Genomic DNA, 17,168 nt, shown 5'->3' with positions numbered 1-17,168 from the left:
ATTCGTGATAGTAACAGATACTGTAGATGTCTAAGAATTCAGAATAAATGCCATTTTGTGGGGTCCAGCAAAACCAAAAGGACTACATTAGACAAGCCCTGCTATCTTCAGTCTCCTAGGTGAAGTAGACCCCATTTCACTCTGTGACATCATAAAATCCACACAGTAGAACTCACAACAGGTAGAGGAACAGACGTCAGTTCTGTTCGTATATAACCGTCTGACCTGTGTATGTTTGTGTGGGGCTGTACTCACTATGTCCTGGCAAATGTATCCGATGGCCTCCAATGTAGACTCCTTCATGTGTTCAGTGCTGGAGGGGTCTGTTACATTGGCCACCAGCTGGGGGATGAGCTCAGGCCACTGGCTGACTGTGATCTCGGCGCAGGCGATCCCCGCCACACACTGAGACGCAGAGCTGGGCCTGTATGTCTCTGTACCTAGTGTCTGAAGAACCTGTGTTGATAGATGGAGAAAGCGATCAGATACACCCATCACCTGGGGAACTCACAGGAAGGTAGCTCCACACAAGCATTAAGGGTTGGTGTAAATATCTCAAAAAACTATTTGTCTAGGTCTCAGATACAATGGTTAAGTTATACATCACAAATTCAGCGTGGTGCATAGTTTATCATCATAGACCAGACACCATCATTAATAGCTTTGCTTGTATTAAGTAGTATGCCACCACACAGATTAACTAAATCAAAAACCGCATAAACACATCATGATTCCTTACAAAGTTCTTGATCTCCCGGCGCGCGTTGGCATCGATGGCCAGCCATCTCTGCTGGTACCCAGTCTTGACGTCTGGGTCTTTGGAGGTCAGGGAGTTCTTAACCTGCAGGCCGGCTGCCACGCGAGCCACCTGGGTGTTCCCTGGGTTGGCTAGGACCTTGGACAGCTCCACCAGAAAGGTTGGCTGGATGGGAGAGGTGAAGGGCAACATTGTTAGAGAGACAAGAGGATAAGAGTGCTTTTCTCTCAGAGGGTAGAGGGCAAAGGGAGAAAGTGGAAGATAGAAAGAAATGTAGAGAAGGCATTAAAGAGAGGAGGTGAAGAGTAGAAAGCATGGGGCGATAGCATTAGATGGGGAGAGGCAGAAGGGGGGGCACTGATATGAGAGTCAAGGAGAGGATGTGAAAGGAGGTCAAACAGACAAATATAAGATGGACTCCGCATGAACAGAGCAGAGATCAGGGTTGGGTAGGGGACAGATAAGCGGAGGTGACACATATTCATGTATACATATTGTACAGCTGGTTGTACAGACAGTGAGCTGCATTAACACCAGCTTGTTACATACTGCATATATATTGTATATAGACAAACATTACACCCATCTTGAATCCCCCACAGCAATTGACTGCTTGCTTCACGTAGGCTCCTCACAAACTAAGGCCATAAACATATCTCTTCTAGCACCACTGCAACAAGATTTTGTATTATGCTGCTCTGCGTTGGTTCTTTCTATGGTGAAAGAAAGGGTGAAGGCACTGAGGCTCAATGACATGCAGAGGTCAGTGACTCAGTGTCTATAGCAAAGATACTAAATCCTTTGATGATTATATAAGATGTCTTATTAAACTTAGACCGTATGTCAAAGTAGCTACTGACCCCCTTATGTTTGTCCAGATGCACACTAGCTGATAGTTGCTTTTCAGAGTGTTAACTACTTAACCCCTATATTCTCCCTGGTGTCTGTACTTGGCCCACTACTTTCCCCCGTGCACAAAATCTCTCTCAAAAATATCCAATCTACAAACTCACGGGAGAGTGTTTTCTGCTGGTGTTTCAGTCCGAGTGTATCAAAGGGTGCGTTCGGAAATGCACACCGGGTGTGGTTAGGGTTAGGGGTTACGGTTAGGTTTAGGCATAGTTTTACTGAGGTTAAGGTTAGGGTTAGGGTTGAGTTTAGGTGTAGTTTTACTGAGGTTAGGGTTGGGTTTAGGCACTCACTACACTGAGCAGTGAGCACACACCCGGTGCGCATTTCCGAACGCACCCTTTGACACACTCGGACTGAAACACCAGCAGAAAACACTCCCACAAACTCACATGACATTGTGAGCTTTAAGATCCATTTCTACCAAATGTTCACCCATGACATGGCCAGAATAGGGATACTAGGTTCATGTGCTTAAGCTGGAAATCATCTTACATCATAATACATTATTGCTAACTGCAGAATAGAAACTACTGTATAATACTTAAGCATGAATAGCCAATCATGCCAAGCTTTACATACATGCTCATATTTTTTTAGTTTTTTACCATCTAATCTTTGCTATACGCAAACAATGTGTTGTGCTTTTCCCAGACTACAAAATGATAAATATGACAACTTGGCCTAGATGACTATGCAAATAAAGTAGCTCTTTTTTCGTGCAATTTACTTCTTCCCTCATCTGCAACCTGGTTGAGTTTATTTCAAGAATCCAAATACTTTCAGATTATGTGCAAGAAAGTGCAAACTAATAAAAACACAACCCTTTATGTTTCCCCAGTATGTTACTTCTGAATGAGTGTCACATTTCTTTCTCCAGACTGCAGCATGCTCTTCCTTTAAAAAAGACATGTATCCCATCGGCCACCCACCCTCTTGGCTGTGTTACCAACCAGGCCTCTAGAAGCCACAGAAAACGCTGCGTTGGTCTGTCTTACAAGTCGGCCGCCCCTCCATCTCCTGTCTAATGGTTCCGACTGTTGCTGACTGGAGCATTGTCGGTGCACTTTTCCAAGTGAAGTCATCCATAAGGAAAACTTCCATCACTGGGCACGAATCTGGCCTTTTGGTTTGGAGCCGGAGTGGATCATTACCCCAAAACCTTACACGTAATTTTTGGCATTGCACTAGAAAGCCATATTATTGACAACTTATACCCCGTTTTATACTTCGATGTAGAGCAGCGAACTTTGAAAAAACATTTTCACCCATGACATGCACAAAATAGGGAGGCTAGATTGACAGTGGCTAACACTAGATACCGGTATATGACCTCTGTGTGGAGGTGGTTCACCTGTCAGAGTAGCTAAATGAGCAGACAAACTGCCAAACAATATTTTACTAGTTATGTTCGGTGCCCATGTCCAAATGCATGTTTTGATCTGTGTCCACATTTCAGGTGGGGGGTGGGGGATTATCTTATCTTTGATTAGATAATGAAAAATCCAACGCAATTTATCAAATATGCTACATTTTCTCCTCAATGTCTAACGTTAAGTTGCGTTTCCTGGACACATACAGCCTTCATCCACCCATTTTCCCTACAATTCATCTATAACCATGTCAGAGGTTACTGTGCCAGGTAAATTAACAGCTAAATTACCTGCAGAGGACTGACTATCCAAAATGTCACAGTATACATTTATATACGGTTAAACTTGTATATGGGCTAACCAGACTAATGATACAGAATTACAGATATTCCTTGGGTACATTTATTTTAACACAAGAGGTATTTGCGTGGTGCAGCCCCCATGCCCCCGGCCCTTCCCTGGTGGGATTGGGGTGCATCTGCCATGGAATGCTAACGCTAGCAAGCTTGGGGCTGTCTCCCTTCATTCACTGCTCAAACTGATGTCCGACTCTGTGTGTGTGTGTGTGAGTGAGTGTGTGCGCGTGTATGACGCGCGTGTGCCGCTACTAGTCAGCCGTCGTGTGTGTAGGTGGGGTGTGTGGAGGGAGGGCCCAGCCCAGGGAAAAGCCGGGCGGGTCACTTGCTACTAGCTAGCGTCCTCCTCAATCTGGCCACCATACTTGCGTGGCGCTAACCTACTTTCACATCATTCACACAGCAGTTTAAACGTAATAAACACAGTACTGAGTACTGACCAGGTTCTCAATGGCTGCCTGCTCCAGAAACTTCTGTGCCGCTTCCAATTCATTTCGATCTGAGGGAGAGAGAGAGGGAGAGAGGGAGGGGGGTTTACTCACTGTAATGCTAGCTAATTTAGCTAGCTGAAATGCTAGCTAAGCATGCTTGCTTGACATTAGTACCGAAACTATAAAGTGAACAGCCGTCCCCGAGCCGTCAGATGTGGGGTGGTCGTGGGAGACATGACGGGACATAGTGTTTAAGTGGTCACTTCCATTCACTATGGCTTGGATTCATTAACATTGATTACATGACGTTTAGACGACAGGGTGGATGCGGCGGTTCTGGTGCCAACAACATGCTTGATGCTTCCCCCAAAAAACCTAAAGCTCGTCAGCTAGCTTGGCCAAAACTTTTCACACAGATCCCAAACTTAAACCATTGACCCGATTTAAAAGTCTTGGCAATGATCAACATGATTTAAACTGGTTCAGAAATGTCAACGTTTCAACAGGGACAACACAGCGTCGGTGGGGTCGCATATCTCGGGTTGCATTCCTCGGATCACTTCGGAGGTGCTCGAAGTTAGCGAGGCAAGGGAGGGCCGACTCATTTGCACATGAACAGCCCCGCAAAAGCGGGCTGCTGGGCTGCTAACCTGCTAACTATACCAAGCTAACACGGGCGAACCTCTTCTTTCCGCAGGTGTTTCGCCCAGGCGGGCAGGGTTTTGAGGTTGTTCATTTCTGTGAGGTTTAAGGTTAGGGCTAGACATTAGTGTTTGTGTAGGGCTGTCACGTCTAATCGCAATTATTTGAGGTAATCGCAATTATTTTGTATAATCGTCATAATCGTTTACATGTTGAGAAATGTTAATATAGTTTCAAACACTTTCAAAAAGCAGTGGAAATAGCCGATCTACAAGCGTTGTGAGCTTGTAGATCAGCTATTTCCACTATCAATGTTCTATTTGTCAGTTGTTGTCAACAATGTCAGTAATTTCTTATTTAAGTTTAATTTCTAAATTTCTTGTATATTTATGTCATAATTGCCATGATGTGCAACTTCAAAGCCTAATAGCCAAACAGAAATGTAATTGTCAACGACAAATCCACAATTAAATCGTTAATCGCAATTATTTGAGTGACAATCAATCGTCATGTAAAATGTCATAATCGTGACAGCCCCATTTGTGAGGTTAGAGATATAGTTGTATTTTAATTAAATGTTTGTGTTTAGACGCAATGAAGGCGAAACACCTGGAAAGAGGGAGTCCCCAAGCTAACCCAGCATGGGCAGGGTCGCTGCTCGCTGCTGCTGCTACCGATGCAATGCAGCTGTCAGAAATCACGCTTAGTCACGTCAAGCCGCAACGACCCCGTTCATATTATTATTGACATTATATAGACGAAGATTTAGACGAGCCGGCAGGTTGTCCCGTTAAACTCTTGTTGTCAAAACCCCCAAAAGCCTTCTTCCTTCCGCCAACATAACGCATGTTCAATATAGCCACGGTTAGCGTGTTAGCATGAATGGAATGGAGCCGCAGGCCGTGTGTGTCCGCCTGCTACTTTAGCAAGCTAGCCAGCAACATAGTTGCGCGCCGGCGTCGCGCGAGCGAAAATAATAGCCGATCTACAAGCTCACCGCGCGTGGGGAAAGCCACGCGCTGTGAACTTGTAGGTCGGCTATTTTTCGCTCGCGCACTCACCGGCCCAACAAATAAAGTATGCTAACAAGCTAACAACTTTAGCACTCCTTCCCTTGCACCGGTTCCAACTTTCACCACTCCTCCAGCGACAGCGGAACGCGGCCACATTGAGCCGGGCTCCAGTCCAACTAAACACACACACGGCGTTATCTTGACACAAAACAAGCGTTGTGCGGTGGTTGTCACCTGGAGAGACGGTTTTCTCGAGGATCGTGATGAGCTCCATCCTTGTTCCCCGGTCGGTCGGTCGGCCGCTCCGCTCTGCTCTGCTTCGGCTTCTTCTAGCTTCGCTCGCTGCTGCTCCTCCTCCTCCCGGGCGGTGCTGCTGGGGTGAAGTCAAGTCGTCGCTATGCTAACGGTGCTAACCTAACCGCTTCACGGTTTCGATTGCCGCGCAACAACTCAAACCGGATTAGATTTCCTTCAGCCCCGATGCTGCTGCTGCTCGGCGCTTGCTTGCTAACCGAACGGGGGGAAACGTGGATGATGATGAGAACTGAGAAGTCGGCCAAAAAAAATAAGAAAACAAAAAAACACCCGGCGATAACGGCGTGTCCACTGTCCACTCACTCACTGTCCCCCCGCCCCGGCACGTCCGACTTCAGTTGACGGGCTTTTTTTGTGTTGCTCTAGTGCTGCTGTGAATGTGGGATAGATGTGAGCCGGAGCAAATAGCGTGTTTTCTTAGCAGCGGGGCTGCCTGTTCGCATCCTGTGTGTGTGATCGCTCGGCAGACTAGGGAGGGAAAAGGGCCGCACTTGTCTCCCCGGCGGAAGGATATGGCTCTCCTCCCCTCCTCTGCGGTCGTTGGTTTACTAGAGACAGACAGGAGGAGGCACCCCAGCAAAAGGACGGAAGTCCCGCTTTAAGTTTTAGCCATGTCTTTAACCTGGCTGCTGCCCAAACGCTGGGTCGGGACCCATTTGTGGGATGGGACCCATAATAATTTTTGTTTTGCCCTGACGAGCACGCCAAAAAAAATCTATCTTTATCTATTTTTTACCCCATCTAAAACATTTCAAACATTTTTCAAATATTTTTCCTAATATTTTTATTTTCTTTCTAAAATGACATTTTAATGGCATCCCAAAACCAAAACCCCTCTCATTTCCCCCCTAAACATTTCTAAATTCTGCAATGCTTTTCTTTAAAAAAATAAAAAATAAAAGTTTCTCCAAAAATCTTCAATTTCTTGAAAAACATTTACAAACTCACAAAGCTTGTGGGCTGCCTTGTAGTCAGTTCTGCTATTTTCAAATAGACAAAGCAGACCTACAACATAGGGATTTACTTTATGCATTGAGATACATAGGAATTTAGGTTGATTTATTAACCTAATCCAGTTTAGATACTGTAGCCTACTGCTACTGTTAGTGCGGTTATGGTTAAATAGAGGCATGAGTTAGTTTGGTGCAGTTTGTTTTAGGTTAAGGATTTGGGGAGGGCGGGACTTCCGTCCTCTCTGGGGCTCTCACAGTCACATGACCATTCTTTGCTGTTCACGCGCAACCGCGTTGGTTTGGTTGCTCCTGCGCGCGCACGTGCGTCAGCTGAGGACCGAGGTCAAGTGAGAGTCTTTCTTTCTTTCTTTCTTTCTTTCTTTCTTTCTTTCTTTCTTTCTTTCTTAATTCTCTCTCTCTCTCTCTTTAGGTTTTAAATATGGTCACTTTGATTTGGGCACTGTTCTATATTGATAGTTGTGCTTAAGGACACTTTATCGTTTATGTGTGTGTGTGTGTGTGTGTGTGTGTGTGTGTGTGTGTGTGTGTGTGTGTGTGTGTGTGTGTGTGTGTGTGTGTGTGTGTGTATATATGGGTGGGTGACGTGACGTAACGTTTTCGCTGTCCTCGGTGTCAAACATGTATAAATAAAAAATATATTTGTCAAAAACCTTCTGAATATTGTGCAGGACATTAAGCTTTATGTGAACTTACTCAAGATTAAAACATTTCATTCCTCATTTCTTCAGAATTTTCAACCAAACATGGCAAAACTCATATGGTGTGACTGTCCTGACCTTGTTTCTCAAAGTGGGAACTTGAATAAAACTAAGAAAAAGAATTGCTAAAAATCATTTGAAAATGAATTTAGGCTAAAAAAAAAATTCTATTTGTGAGCCTATATCTTTTCAAAGTCAAAGCATAATGTTTTCAGTCATTTCTGATCAAAAACATTTTGTCCCCCAAACCAAAATCATTTGGTGTGACACTAGTTTGGACAAATTAAACAGGCAATTATTTGGACACCTATTGGCTAGAGAGGTCCTTCTTCTGTAAGGCTATTCAGCACTCCCTGCACAACTGCAAGACAGGTGTCTGAGGTGAGTTATGATTTTAACATTTTCATGAAATGCCATCTTGTTGAAACTTTGACAAACTCACCACTTTGGATGTCTGTTGGTGTGACACCTTTTCATTAAAAAAAGCTTAAGTTATTTGAAGTTTTGGTCATATTTCCATGTAGATCTAGGTTGCTTTGTTATAGCTAGCATGCTGTTAGCATGCTAATGTGTACATAGTAGCCTCAAGGTAAACCTAAATGCAGAAAACAGTAATATGGTGTGACACTTAATCATAATGGTGTGACATGTCTGCTTGTCACGCCATATGACTTGATTGTCACACCATATGATTTATACTGTATTTAACTACAGATATAACAATAAATAACAAAGTTCCATGTTTCTTTTGTACATTTAAACATTTGTTTTAAACATTTTTACATAAAATGTAATTTAGCTTCATTCAGTGATACTTCAAATTCATCAGACAGAGCAGAAACCCCTTCACAGAAACCTTAACATATTGTTTCAATCTAAACAATATTTTCTCTTTGTCTTAAACTATACATTCCATTTTCTTTTGTCAGCTGGAAAATGACAAGTGCTGAGAGAACGAGAAAGTACAGGGAGAAACTAAACAATGACCCAGCAAGGAGAGAGGAGCCAAAGGTGCGAGACTGCATTTTCTACGAAGAGCAGGAGGGTGTCTGTGGCATAGCAGAACCGCAACAAGGCAGCCGGTTTGCTACCCTCACCAAATACGACTGGCTGATGTACAATACAGTCTAAATGTATAATCTAATCTGATCTAATACTTTTGTACTTTCACTCACTGGACTGGACAGTGGACAGTGTTAAGGTAGGACCCGAGACAAAACTAGCGAAAATAGCTGATCTACAAGCTCTCAACACGTTGTGCTGCGAGAGCTTGTAGATCAGCTATTTTCGGAGTTGCGCAACCCAGCACTCTTTAGCTAGTGGAGATGTGGTGTAATGTCATGATTCCTAATTACATTTGTTCAACACAAAATGCTGTGTTCAAGTTCAGGAGACTTCGGAAAAAAGCAATTTACCTGAATGCTGATTTCTGTTTCCACTAATTGGTGTTAATAAAATGTTGCCTTGGCTCCAAGTGTGGCTATGCGCCTTATTGTCTCTTTAGGATCCTTCTGCCGTGGGCCGGCAGAAGACTTAGGTGTGCGTAGCATTCCTGTGCACATCCTCATCATCCATCTACTACTACAATTCTTTCTTATCCCATGTTAAAGCCCTACAATAATATCCTGTTCAGAAATATTAAGGCCATGTTATCCTGGGTAATTGTTTAATCAATCAGTAAAGTTCAGTACTCACTAATAGGTAGGTTAAAACACAGTTTGCTTTGACACATGAAGATATGATCATACGGTGTGACACTAATTCCAAATAGTGAAAAATCATACCTTTATTAATGATTAAACCAAAAAAAATGTTTATGGATTACATAGAGAATATTATCAGGAAGAGTCACAAATATTTGTGTAATTTTAGAGAAAGTTTTGACAGAATACATTTAAAATATGTTGTAAGATCATGAACATGGGCCTCACACAGAGTGTCGATTATGAACAAAATATACAGATATAATTAATTTTCAAAAAACTATAGTGGATCACTGGTTAGTTATGATAAAGGACTTTGATAAAGTGAGTAACTTAAGAAAGATGTACTCCATTTTCATTTTATGAACAATTATTTTCATGTCACACCATATGACGATTTTAGGCACAAGTACAACAAACTGCTGAATAAAGTCTGATTCCAATAAAATATCTAAAAACAAAATGTATTTCCATAAGGTTGAGAGTGAGTAGAACAAAAGTAAATAACTTTTATGCCTGCAATTTAAAGTTTTTTTAAAAACACATTTTTTGGGGCGTCACGTCACTGACCCATATATATATATATATATATATTAGGGCTGGGACTTTAACTGATTAATTGCGATTAATTAATTACAGAAAATTAACACGATTAAAAAAATTAAGGCATTTTAATCGCACTTAGTTTTTGCACCACAGAACCTTCAGTTTCGGGCATACGGATCATAGCGATGCACCAACCAAGAAGAGACAACAAACTCAAAGGGAGAAGTAGCCAATCAGAGAGCTTTGCTTGGCCCAGTGGATGCGAAATTTAGATTTAAAAAACTCACTCGTTGATTCCCTCGTACAACAAAATGTGTTTTACTTGAAAAAAATGCTTCTCAGGTCAAATATCAATGTGCGATTAAAATGCGATTAATTAATCACAGAGCCTGTAATTAATTAGATTAAAATTTGTAATCGCATCCCAGCCCTAATATATATATATATGTGTGTGTGTGTGTGTGTGTGTGTGTGTGTGTGTGTGTGTGTGTGTGTGTGTGTGTGTGTGTGTGTGTGTGTGTTCCCTTTCTTGATATACCTTGCTCTTTACTGTACTCTGTTCTTGTTTTTTCTTTTTATCTTTTTCATACTTCTCTGTAACTTTGTAAATAACCTTATGCTGTGCTGCGGCTGCTGCCTCTGGAAAACTGATTTTGCCCCTTGGGATAATAAAGGTATCTATCTAAATAGATCATTTTTAAGTTCAAAACCTAGATGGCACCTGATAGACCTAGGCCTACTCATGCGTTTTACAATATAAAGAATGCACATAAATAAAACATTTATTCATTCATTCATTCCCCGCAATCTGATAGTCAGATTAGTTGGTTTTTTTTGCTCTCATTTTTGGATTGCTGTAATATCTTATCTCAGTTTAGTTGCAGGAAGATTTGATCCCCAGTGGTTGTTGACCCAAACTGACTCTGCCTGTACGTGACCTGAAATTTATGTTATCATCAATCATAAGGTATTCTCCAATGGTCACATGTAGGCCTATGCAGGCTGATAGCAGCTCATGTAGACCAACTTTATAGACCTTTTAAATTGATAACATAAACATTCAAACGTTTATTCCTGTTGCCGTGTTTGAATTAGGGATGGGACGATAAGCGATATTACCGTTTATCGTGATAAAAAACACTCACGATAATCGTATCGTGGATATTTAATTTATCGTGATATTGTCCTCCGTCAAGCTGCATATCCGGTACCACTTAAACCCTTTATAATTGGTAAAATCACACCCGTGTGAACTGAGCGGTGGAGGATGCGTGTGTGTGTGTGTGTGTGTGTGTGTGTGTGTGTGTGTGTGTGTGTGTGTGTGTGTGCCTGGCCTGAACAACAGCGCCCCTCCCTTAACATGTGTGGACATTAAAGGTAGGCAGGCTACATACAGACAGGCTACATACAGACACGCATACACACACACACACGGCCAAGTATAGGAGATGGTGTGACCACCGCTCAAAAAAGTACTTATAATATACGTACTTGATAAAGTCTTTTTTTCACTCTATCAAATGTCTTTGCAAGAAAATAGCCGATCTGCCATTTTTTGTTCAGGATAATGGCTTTTGATTATCGCGATAATATAGTAAATCACGATTTATTTTATCACAATCATCGTGATATGACATTTTCATAACGTCCCATCCCTAGTTTGATATCAGTAGCCTGGCTGACAGGAAATAAACTTGGGTCCCTATCAGGGAGGGAATTTCATGGAGGCCATGAAGGCCATGGCCGCCGTTGCCCCTCAGTTTGGCCTTGTGCCCCTAAAAACAATGGCATGACCTGAGGCCACAGTGGCCTTAATGCCTCAGCTGACTGCACCACTTTCTCCTTTGTCTCTTTCTTGTCAATATGTAGACAGTAGACACCGTGTCTCTTTCTTGTCATGTAGTCACCACTGTTTTTTTCCCCATCTTTAAACCAATCCAGTGATTTTGGTTGGTGCAGGGCTGAGCATGGATCAGATTGTAAATACCATCATTTATCTATTTCACTGCAGATTAGGTTATCATCCTTAACACTTGAATTCTACAAATTATTTCAATGGCCTAAAATCTTCTTTTATTTGATGGCCTTCCTGCCCTGGCATTTGGCCTTTGTGCCCTCAAAGAATGCAACACCAAAGGCCAAGTGGCCTTGCCCCTAAAATGATGAAATTCCAGGCCTGGTCCCTATACTCTCTGTCCACTAAACCCGGACACTGAACAAACGCTCCACACAGAAATGATCACTGCCACAATACAGAGCTCCAGCCTCTCCTAAAAAAATACAAATCACTCACACTACCATCAACAATGAATGAAGGAAAATTACCCACAAGTGTCCTCTGTTATAAGCTGTTTCTAACAAATTTATTTTGTGTATAGTGTTATTGGGTCAATAAACTTGGACCCAAAAAGCTGTTCTCTATAGCAACGCAATTTCATTCAAAGCTCATGTAGGTCAATTGAATAAGTGGGATGCAGATGTTTTTATACGTCAAGGAATAGTAATTTATAATCTACTAAATAGCAGATGAAAAAAGCAACAAAAAAATAAGCAGATGAGCTTGTAGATCTGCACATTTTTAAATAATCGTTCATTAATCATAATTGAGGGACTAATCACAATATTGATTTGAAGTTGCTAGCGCACAGGCCCATACAGCCCAGACATACAGTGAAGTGTGACCTCTCCATTTAACCCGCTGCGGCACTGTTTCCCAAAAACCCATGTTTAGGTCGTGGTCCTCACGGACCCATGTTTAAGGTCAGAAATGAAAAAGAAATGTCAGGAGACTATCAGAAAAATGTCATGAATCAAATAAAAATAAATCACTCAACGTGACACGCTTTGAGCTTGTAGATCTGCTATTTTTACTAGGGTCCCCGGTAGACATCAAAACTTTCTTTTGGATCTTGTCTCGAGCTGAAAGGTTTGGGAACCACTGAGCTATGGGGCAGCACCCATGGAGCACTAGGGGTTTGTTTTGCTCAGGGACACCTGGACCAGGGTGCTGACCTGGGACCTTCTGTTTGTCAGGCGCAGTGTTGATTTCGTCGACTAAAACTATGACGAAAAATGTGTGTCGACTGGGTTTTTTTCACTGACGAAAACTAAATAAAAACAAAATAAAAACTAAGCTGTGATGACTAAAACTAAGACTAAATATATTGAGAATTTCGTCAACAAAATAAAAACTAGACTAAAATGTTAGGGAGGGACTAGTGGAGGAGAAAGTAATTTTATGTTTGGTTGCTCTCAGGTGTTGTTGCTTGCTAAAAATAGCCGATCTACAAGCTCACAACGCGTCGCAGCGGCTATTTTCAGCATGCAACCAAGTGTAAAATCAGTCATTATGATGCCATCAAGGCCTGCCAAAATACATTTTAGTTGACTAAATCAACTGTAGATTTAGTCAAATAAAATCTCATGATATTTAGTCGACTAAAATTAGACTAAAGCAAAAACTTTTCAGGAGACTAAATTATGACTAAAACTAAATGAGATTTTATTCAAAAGACTATGACTAAAACTAAATCAAAATTTGCTGTCAAAAACAACACCAGTCAGGCAGCCTCTCAGCTCTCTCTCTACCCATTCAGATATGGATGCCTTTCATGATCTTTGTGTGAATGTCGCCCCATTTCCATCTAGTGCAGCTAAAAGATAGTATATTGTTTCAGCCCACAACAATGACACATTTGGATTTCAGAAATCAAACTCACACCAACACATTGCCAGTGGTGTAAAGTAATTAAGTACATTTACTCAAGTACTATACTTAAAGGAGTAGTTCACCACTTTTCAACCTGTCTTCATATAAATATAATAGGTCCTCACTAATGTTCATGATAAAATATCACAATTTTTTTCTACTCAGTCCAAGTCTCCTAGGAGTGCTGTGGGAAGTTCAGAATCCATCGTCTTGTGACATCATCATTTTCCCAAAAAGAATGTAATCAATATTTTTGAAAAAAATATTTAGATTTTTATTATCGCGAGAACAATGGCTTCCACTTTAACATTGCAACTTTTCAGGAATAGAAAGCCTGCAGTTTCTATAAGCTGGATTGGCAATCGATGATGTCACAAGACGATGGGTTTCTGACCTGCCCACAGCCCTCCTTTGAGAAAAAAAAAAAAAAAAGAATTTGAGTGAGGACCAATTATATGAACATAGGTTGAAAAGTGGTGGAGTGCCCCTTTAAGTACAATGTTGAGATATTTCTTTTACTTTACCTGAGGATTTTACTTCTATTCTACTCCACGACATCTCAGGCAAATATTGTACTTTTTACTCCACGACAATTATTAGAAAACTTTAGTTACTAGTTACTTTGAAGATTTTGATTATTATTACAAAACATATGTTAACCTCCTCATTCAATCTGAGGCGGTGGATACACGCACATCCAAAGAGACTACGACGGGTGCTGGACCAAAAAATAAGTACAGCAAAAAAGAAGTGAAGGACCGCACACCGTCTCGAAGCTCCCCAAATATTTATTATAGTCAGCGGAATAAAACACAACGTTTCGGCCTGTGTTGGCCTTCTTCAGGTGTAAAACAGGTGTACACCTGAAGAAGGCCAACACAGGCCGAAACGTTGTGTTTTATTCCGCTGACTATAATAAATATTTGGGAACCTCCTCATTCAACCCTATACATTTCGGCCACTTACTTTCTACTTTTGGTACTCTAAGTATACATTCTGATACCAATGCTTTTGTACTTATACTAAAGTACATTTTGAATTCCAGACTTTTACTTGTATTTCTTTTACTTGTATTTCTGCATTGCAGTAGCCTATTGATACTTTTAATTAACAAATGTGAGTACCTTTTCCACCATACATTAATGACAATCTATGAATTGAAGCTCTCTCTACTGTTGCACTGTAATTGTTTGGGACACAAAGGTCAATATATTACCTAGAAAACAATAATTTTATTTTCCCAGTGCCCTTTTATTGTCCCTGTCATCTGTGTGAATGGGTTTCAACTGGTCTTGCACTGGGATCCAAATTTTACGATGAAGTCAAGAACCTAGTATTGCTCCATTAAAGCTGTTTACAGATTGCAAACATGTCGGAACATTACAAGCCCCCTTATTGTACTCGTTGAGAAATACTGATGTGTTGTCATTTTTTGGACACCGGTCTCCCAAAAGTTTCTTAGTTTAGTTGGAAAAAGTAGCAGAGGCAGACACAAGATTGTAAAAACAACCCCATTGTCTTTATTCAGTTAGTCATTTTACAGTAGTCACTCGTAAGTAGCTGCCTTGAGTTGGTCTTTCACTGTCTCTTTTTTTTCTCTTCTCATTGTTCCAACTTCTTCCTCATTTTTGATCAACACAATGGAGGAGTCCATGAACAAAGTATAAAAAACAGACCAAAAAAGTAAAAACAAACATAGAAAACAAAAAAATAAAGAATGTGATAAAATGCCCCTTTTCACAAAGAAAACAGGAATTTTGGCAAAAGGTAATGGCGATGACAATGATGATGAATATCCAGTGCATCTTTAAGGTGTAATGTTGATAACGATATGCAAGTGTGGCTGTTGAGTTCTTGGTCAACTTTACTAAGATACATGTGAGACTGGGCGATGAGGGGTGTGACATGTGTTACGTCCCGGTTCCTGATTGGATATGAGCTTTTGGGATTCTAGGATAATCTTCCAATCATATTTGATCTCATCAGACAAACAGTGACTTGATTCTATGATAACACGGTTGACAGTTATCACTGTTGATTTGCATCAATATGCTTGGCTCAGGGCATCAAAGCCCACGTTACAATCACAGTTAACAGGAAAGAAAAATAAATGTAAAGACAAAAACAATAGAAAAAAGAATAACCCATTCAGACTTTGAACAGTTTCACACATTGAAACATTGATCTGGTGTCTATGGCACAAAGCAAATTTCTGCCACATTGGGCATGATGAGCGTGGCTGGCCTATCTGTCTGCCAGCCCTAAAACATCACAGTACATTTGATATGGCAGGGCCGATAAGACAAGCAGCAAAGCGTCATGGCAATTTGACAACAAATTATTTTCTTCTAAATGGCCTTGAGTGGGTGTCCAATCTCCACTAGCTAACATGGAACAGGTTGGGTACAATGGAACCGTGCCACACACTATGTGGCACGGGTAGGCCCTTCTAGCTATAGTTCTACGAAGACAAATGTCTCTATCCCTCATTTGGCCATTTCACGATTTGTCCTGGTGATGTACATTTTAAAGTAGAAGAACAATCCCTTTTGATACCCCAATCAGTGCCACTGCCTTCTATGATAGGCCATTAATTCACATATTTTGCTACTTTGACAAATACTGTGTAAAGTAATTTATACTTGAACTTGTTGCTCACAGATAATTGATATTCAACTAAACCTTTTTGACGAGTGGCACAGTGATAGAACGAAGTATAAGTTAGGCTTCAAACAATGAAATGAAACACAAGAGTCAGAACCAGCATTGAGTAGTGACTGAAGACATTATATAGGCCTGCTTTGTTTGTATTGCCAGCTCTACCCTGAAATATTTTATTTCTTGCCTCACCATGTGCCACTTTATCTGTGGCCTTGTTTACATGATATTAATGCTCAAATTTCTCATTCAGACACAATCCAAGGCTTTGTAAACAAATACAAGTTGCAACGATGCCGAAATCAGTTGTCAGCACTGATTCTCAACTTTCTGAATATATACTTGACAAGTTAAGACTGTTCCATATCATTGTTTCTTTACAGTAATCAATCCACACAACCCAGGATAAGGTCAACCTGACCTTTCCGCCCAACTGTAAGACAGAAAACAGATTCATGGAACTTTGCAATGTTCAAGAACATGATCAGAGCATTTCTTAAAAAGAAAAAAAAAAGACACAGGAGGTAATGAGAGAGAAGTAAACATGAGAATACAGAATGGGAGTTGTTGTATCCCCCCTCACACACAAAGGTAAATAAACCATTAATAATGAGGCAGTGTGGAAAACAGTAAAGACAGGAATGTTTCCATCAGAAATGAATGTCATTGCCATAATAAATGGCACAATTGTGATTACAAAAACAAAAAAGAAATTACATTAATCAAGAGTGCTGTGGTAAGAAAAAAAAAGTATACACCTGAGAAAACATGACAAATCATATCCCTACACGTGGATGGAAATGAAACATTGTAATTGCTGCTTTCAGAGCCAATGTGGGTTGGCTGTGAAGAGGGGGCAAACACAATGACAAATGGACAACGATATGTAAAGTTTAATTCACGTGCCATTGCACGACATACGCATGGCGCATAAATTAGGCTTCAGAGGTCACAGAAGATGATGTGATGGAGGGATTTTATGGTGTGTGGGGACTGGGGCACATTCAAATGAAAGAAAACAAGAGCGAAAAGGAGGCAGGGATCCATGATTGAGGCGAACGTTGAAGACATTGAGGCTCAGTTT

At 41.0% G+C, this 17,168-nt stretch overlaps 1 protein-coding gene across 2 annotated transcripts in view; it reads right to left on the bottom strand.

Annotated features, from left to right (window-relative positions):
* kpnb1 (karyopherin (importin) beta 1) overlaps positions 1-6,259 on the bottom strand; it is a 28,864-nt gene extending 22,605 nt beyond the window's left edge. For both annotated transcript variants that reach the window (XM_080724314.1, XM_080724315.1), the window contains exons 1-4: positions 5,716-6,259; positions 3,836-3,894; positions 740-922; positions 256-456 (exon numbers count right to left, since the gene is read on the bottom strand). In XM_080724314.1, coding sequence (XP_080580440.1) covers positions 256-456; positions 740-922; positions 3,836-3,894; positions 5,716-5,755 — 483 coding nt within the window. In that variant the 5' untranslated portion in view covers positions 5,756-6,259. The remainder of the gene's footprint in view (positions 1-255; positions 457-739; positions 923-3,835; positions 3,895-5,715) is intronic.
* Between the last annotated feature and the right edge of the window lie 10,909 nt (positions 6,260-17,168).

This window comes from Nannobrachium achirus (genome assembly GCF_963921795.1).
Source record: "Nannobrachium achirus genome assembly, chromosome: 4".
Taxonomy (NCBI): domain Eukaryota; kingdom Metazoa; phylum Chordata; class Actinopteri; order Myctophiformes; family Myctophidae; genus Nannobrachium; species Nannobrachium achirus.
Note: the sequence above shows the minus strand (reverse complement) of the source record. Positions and strands in the feature narration are given on the sequence as shown.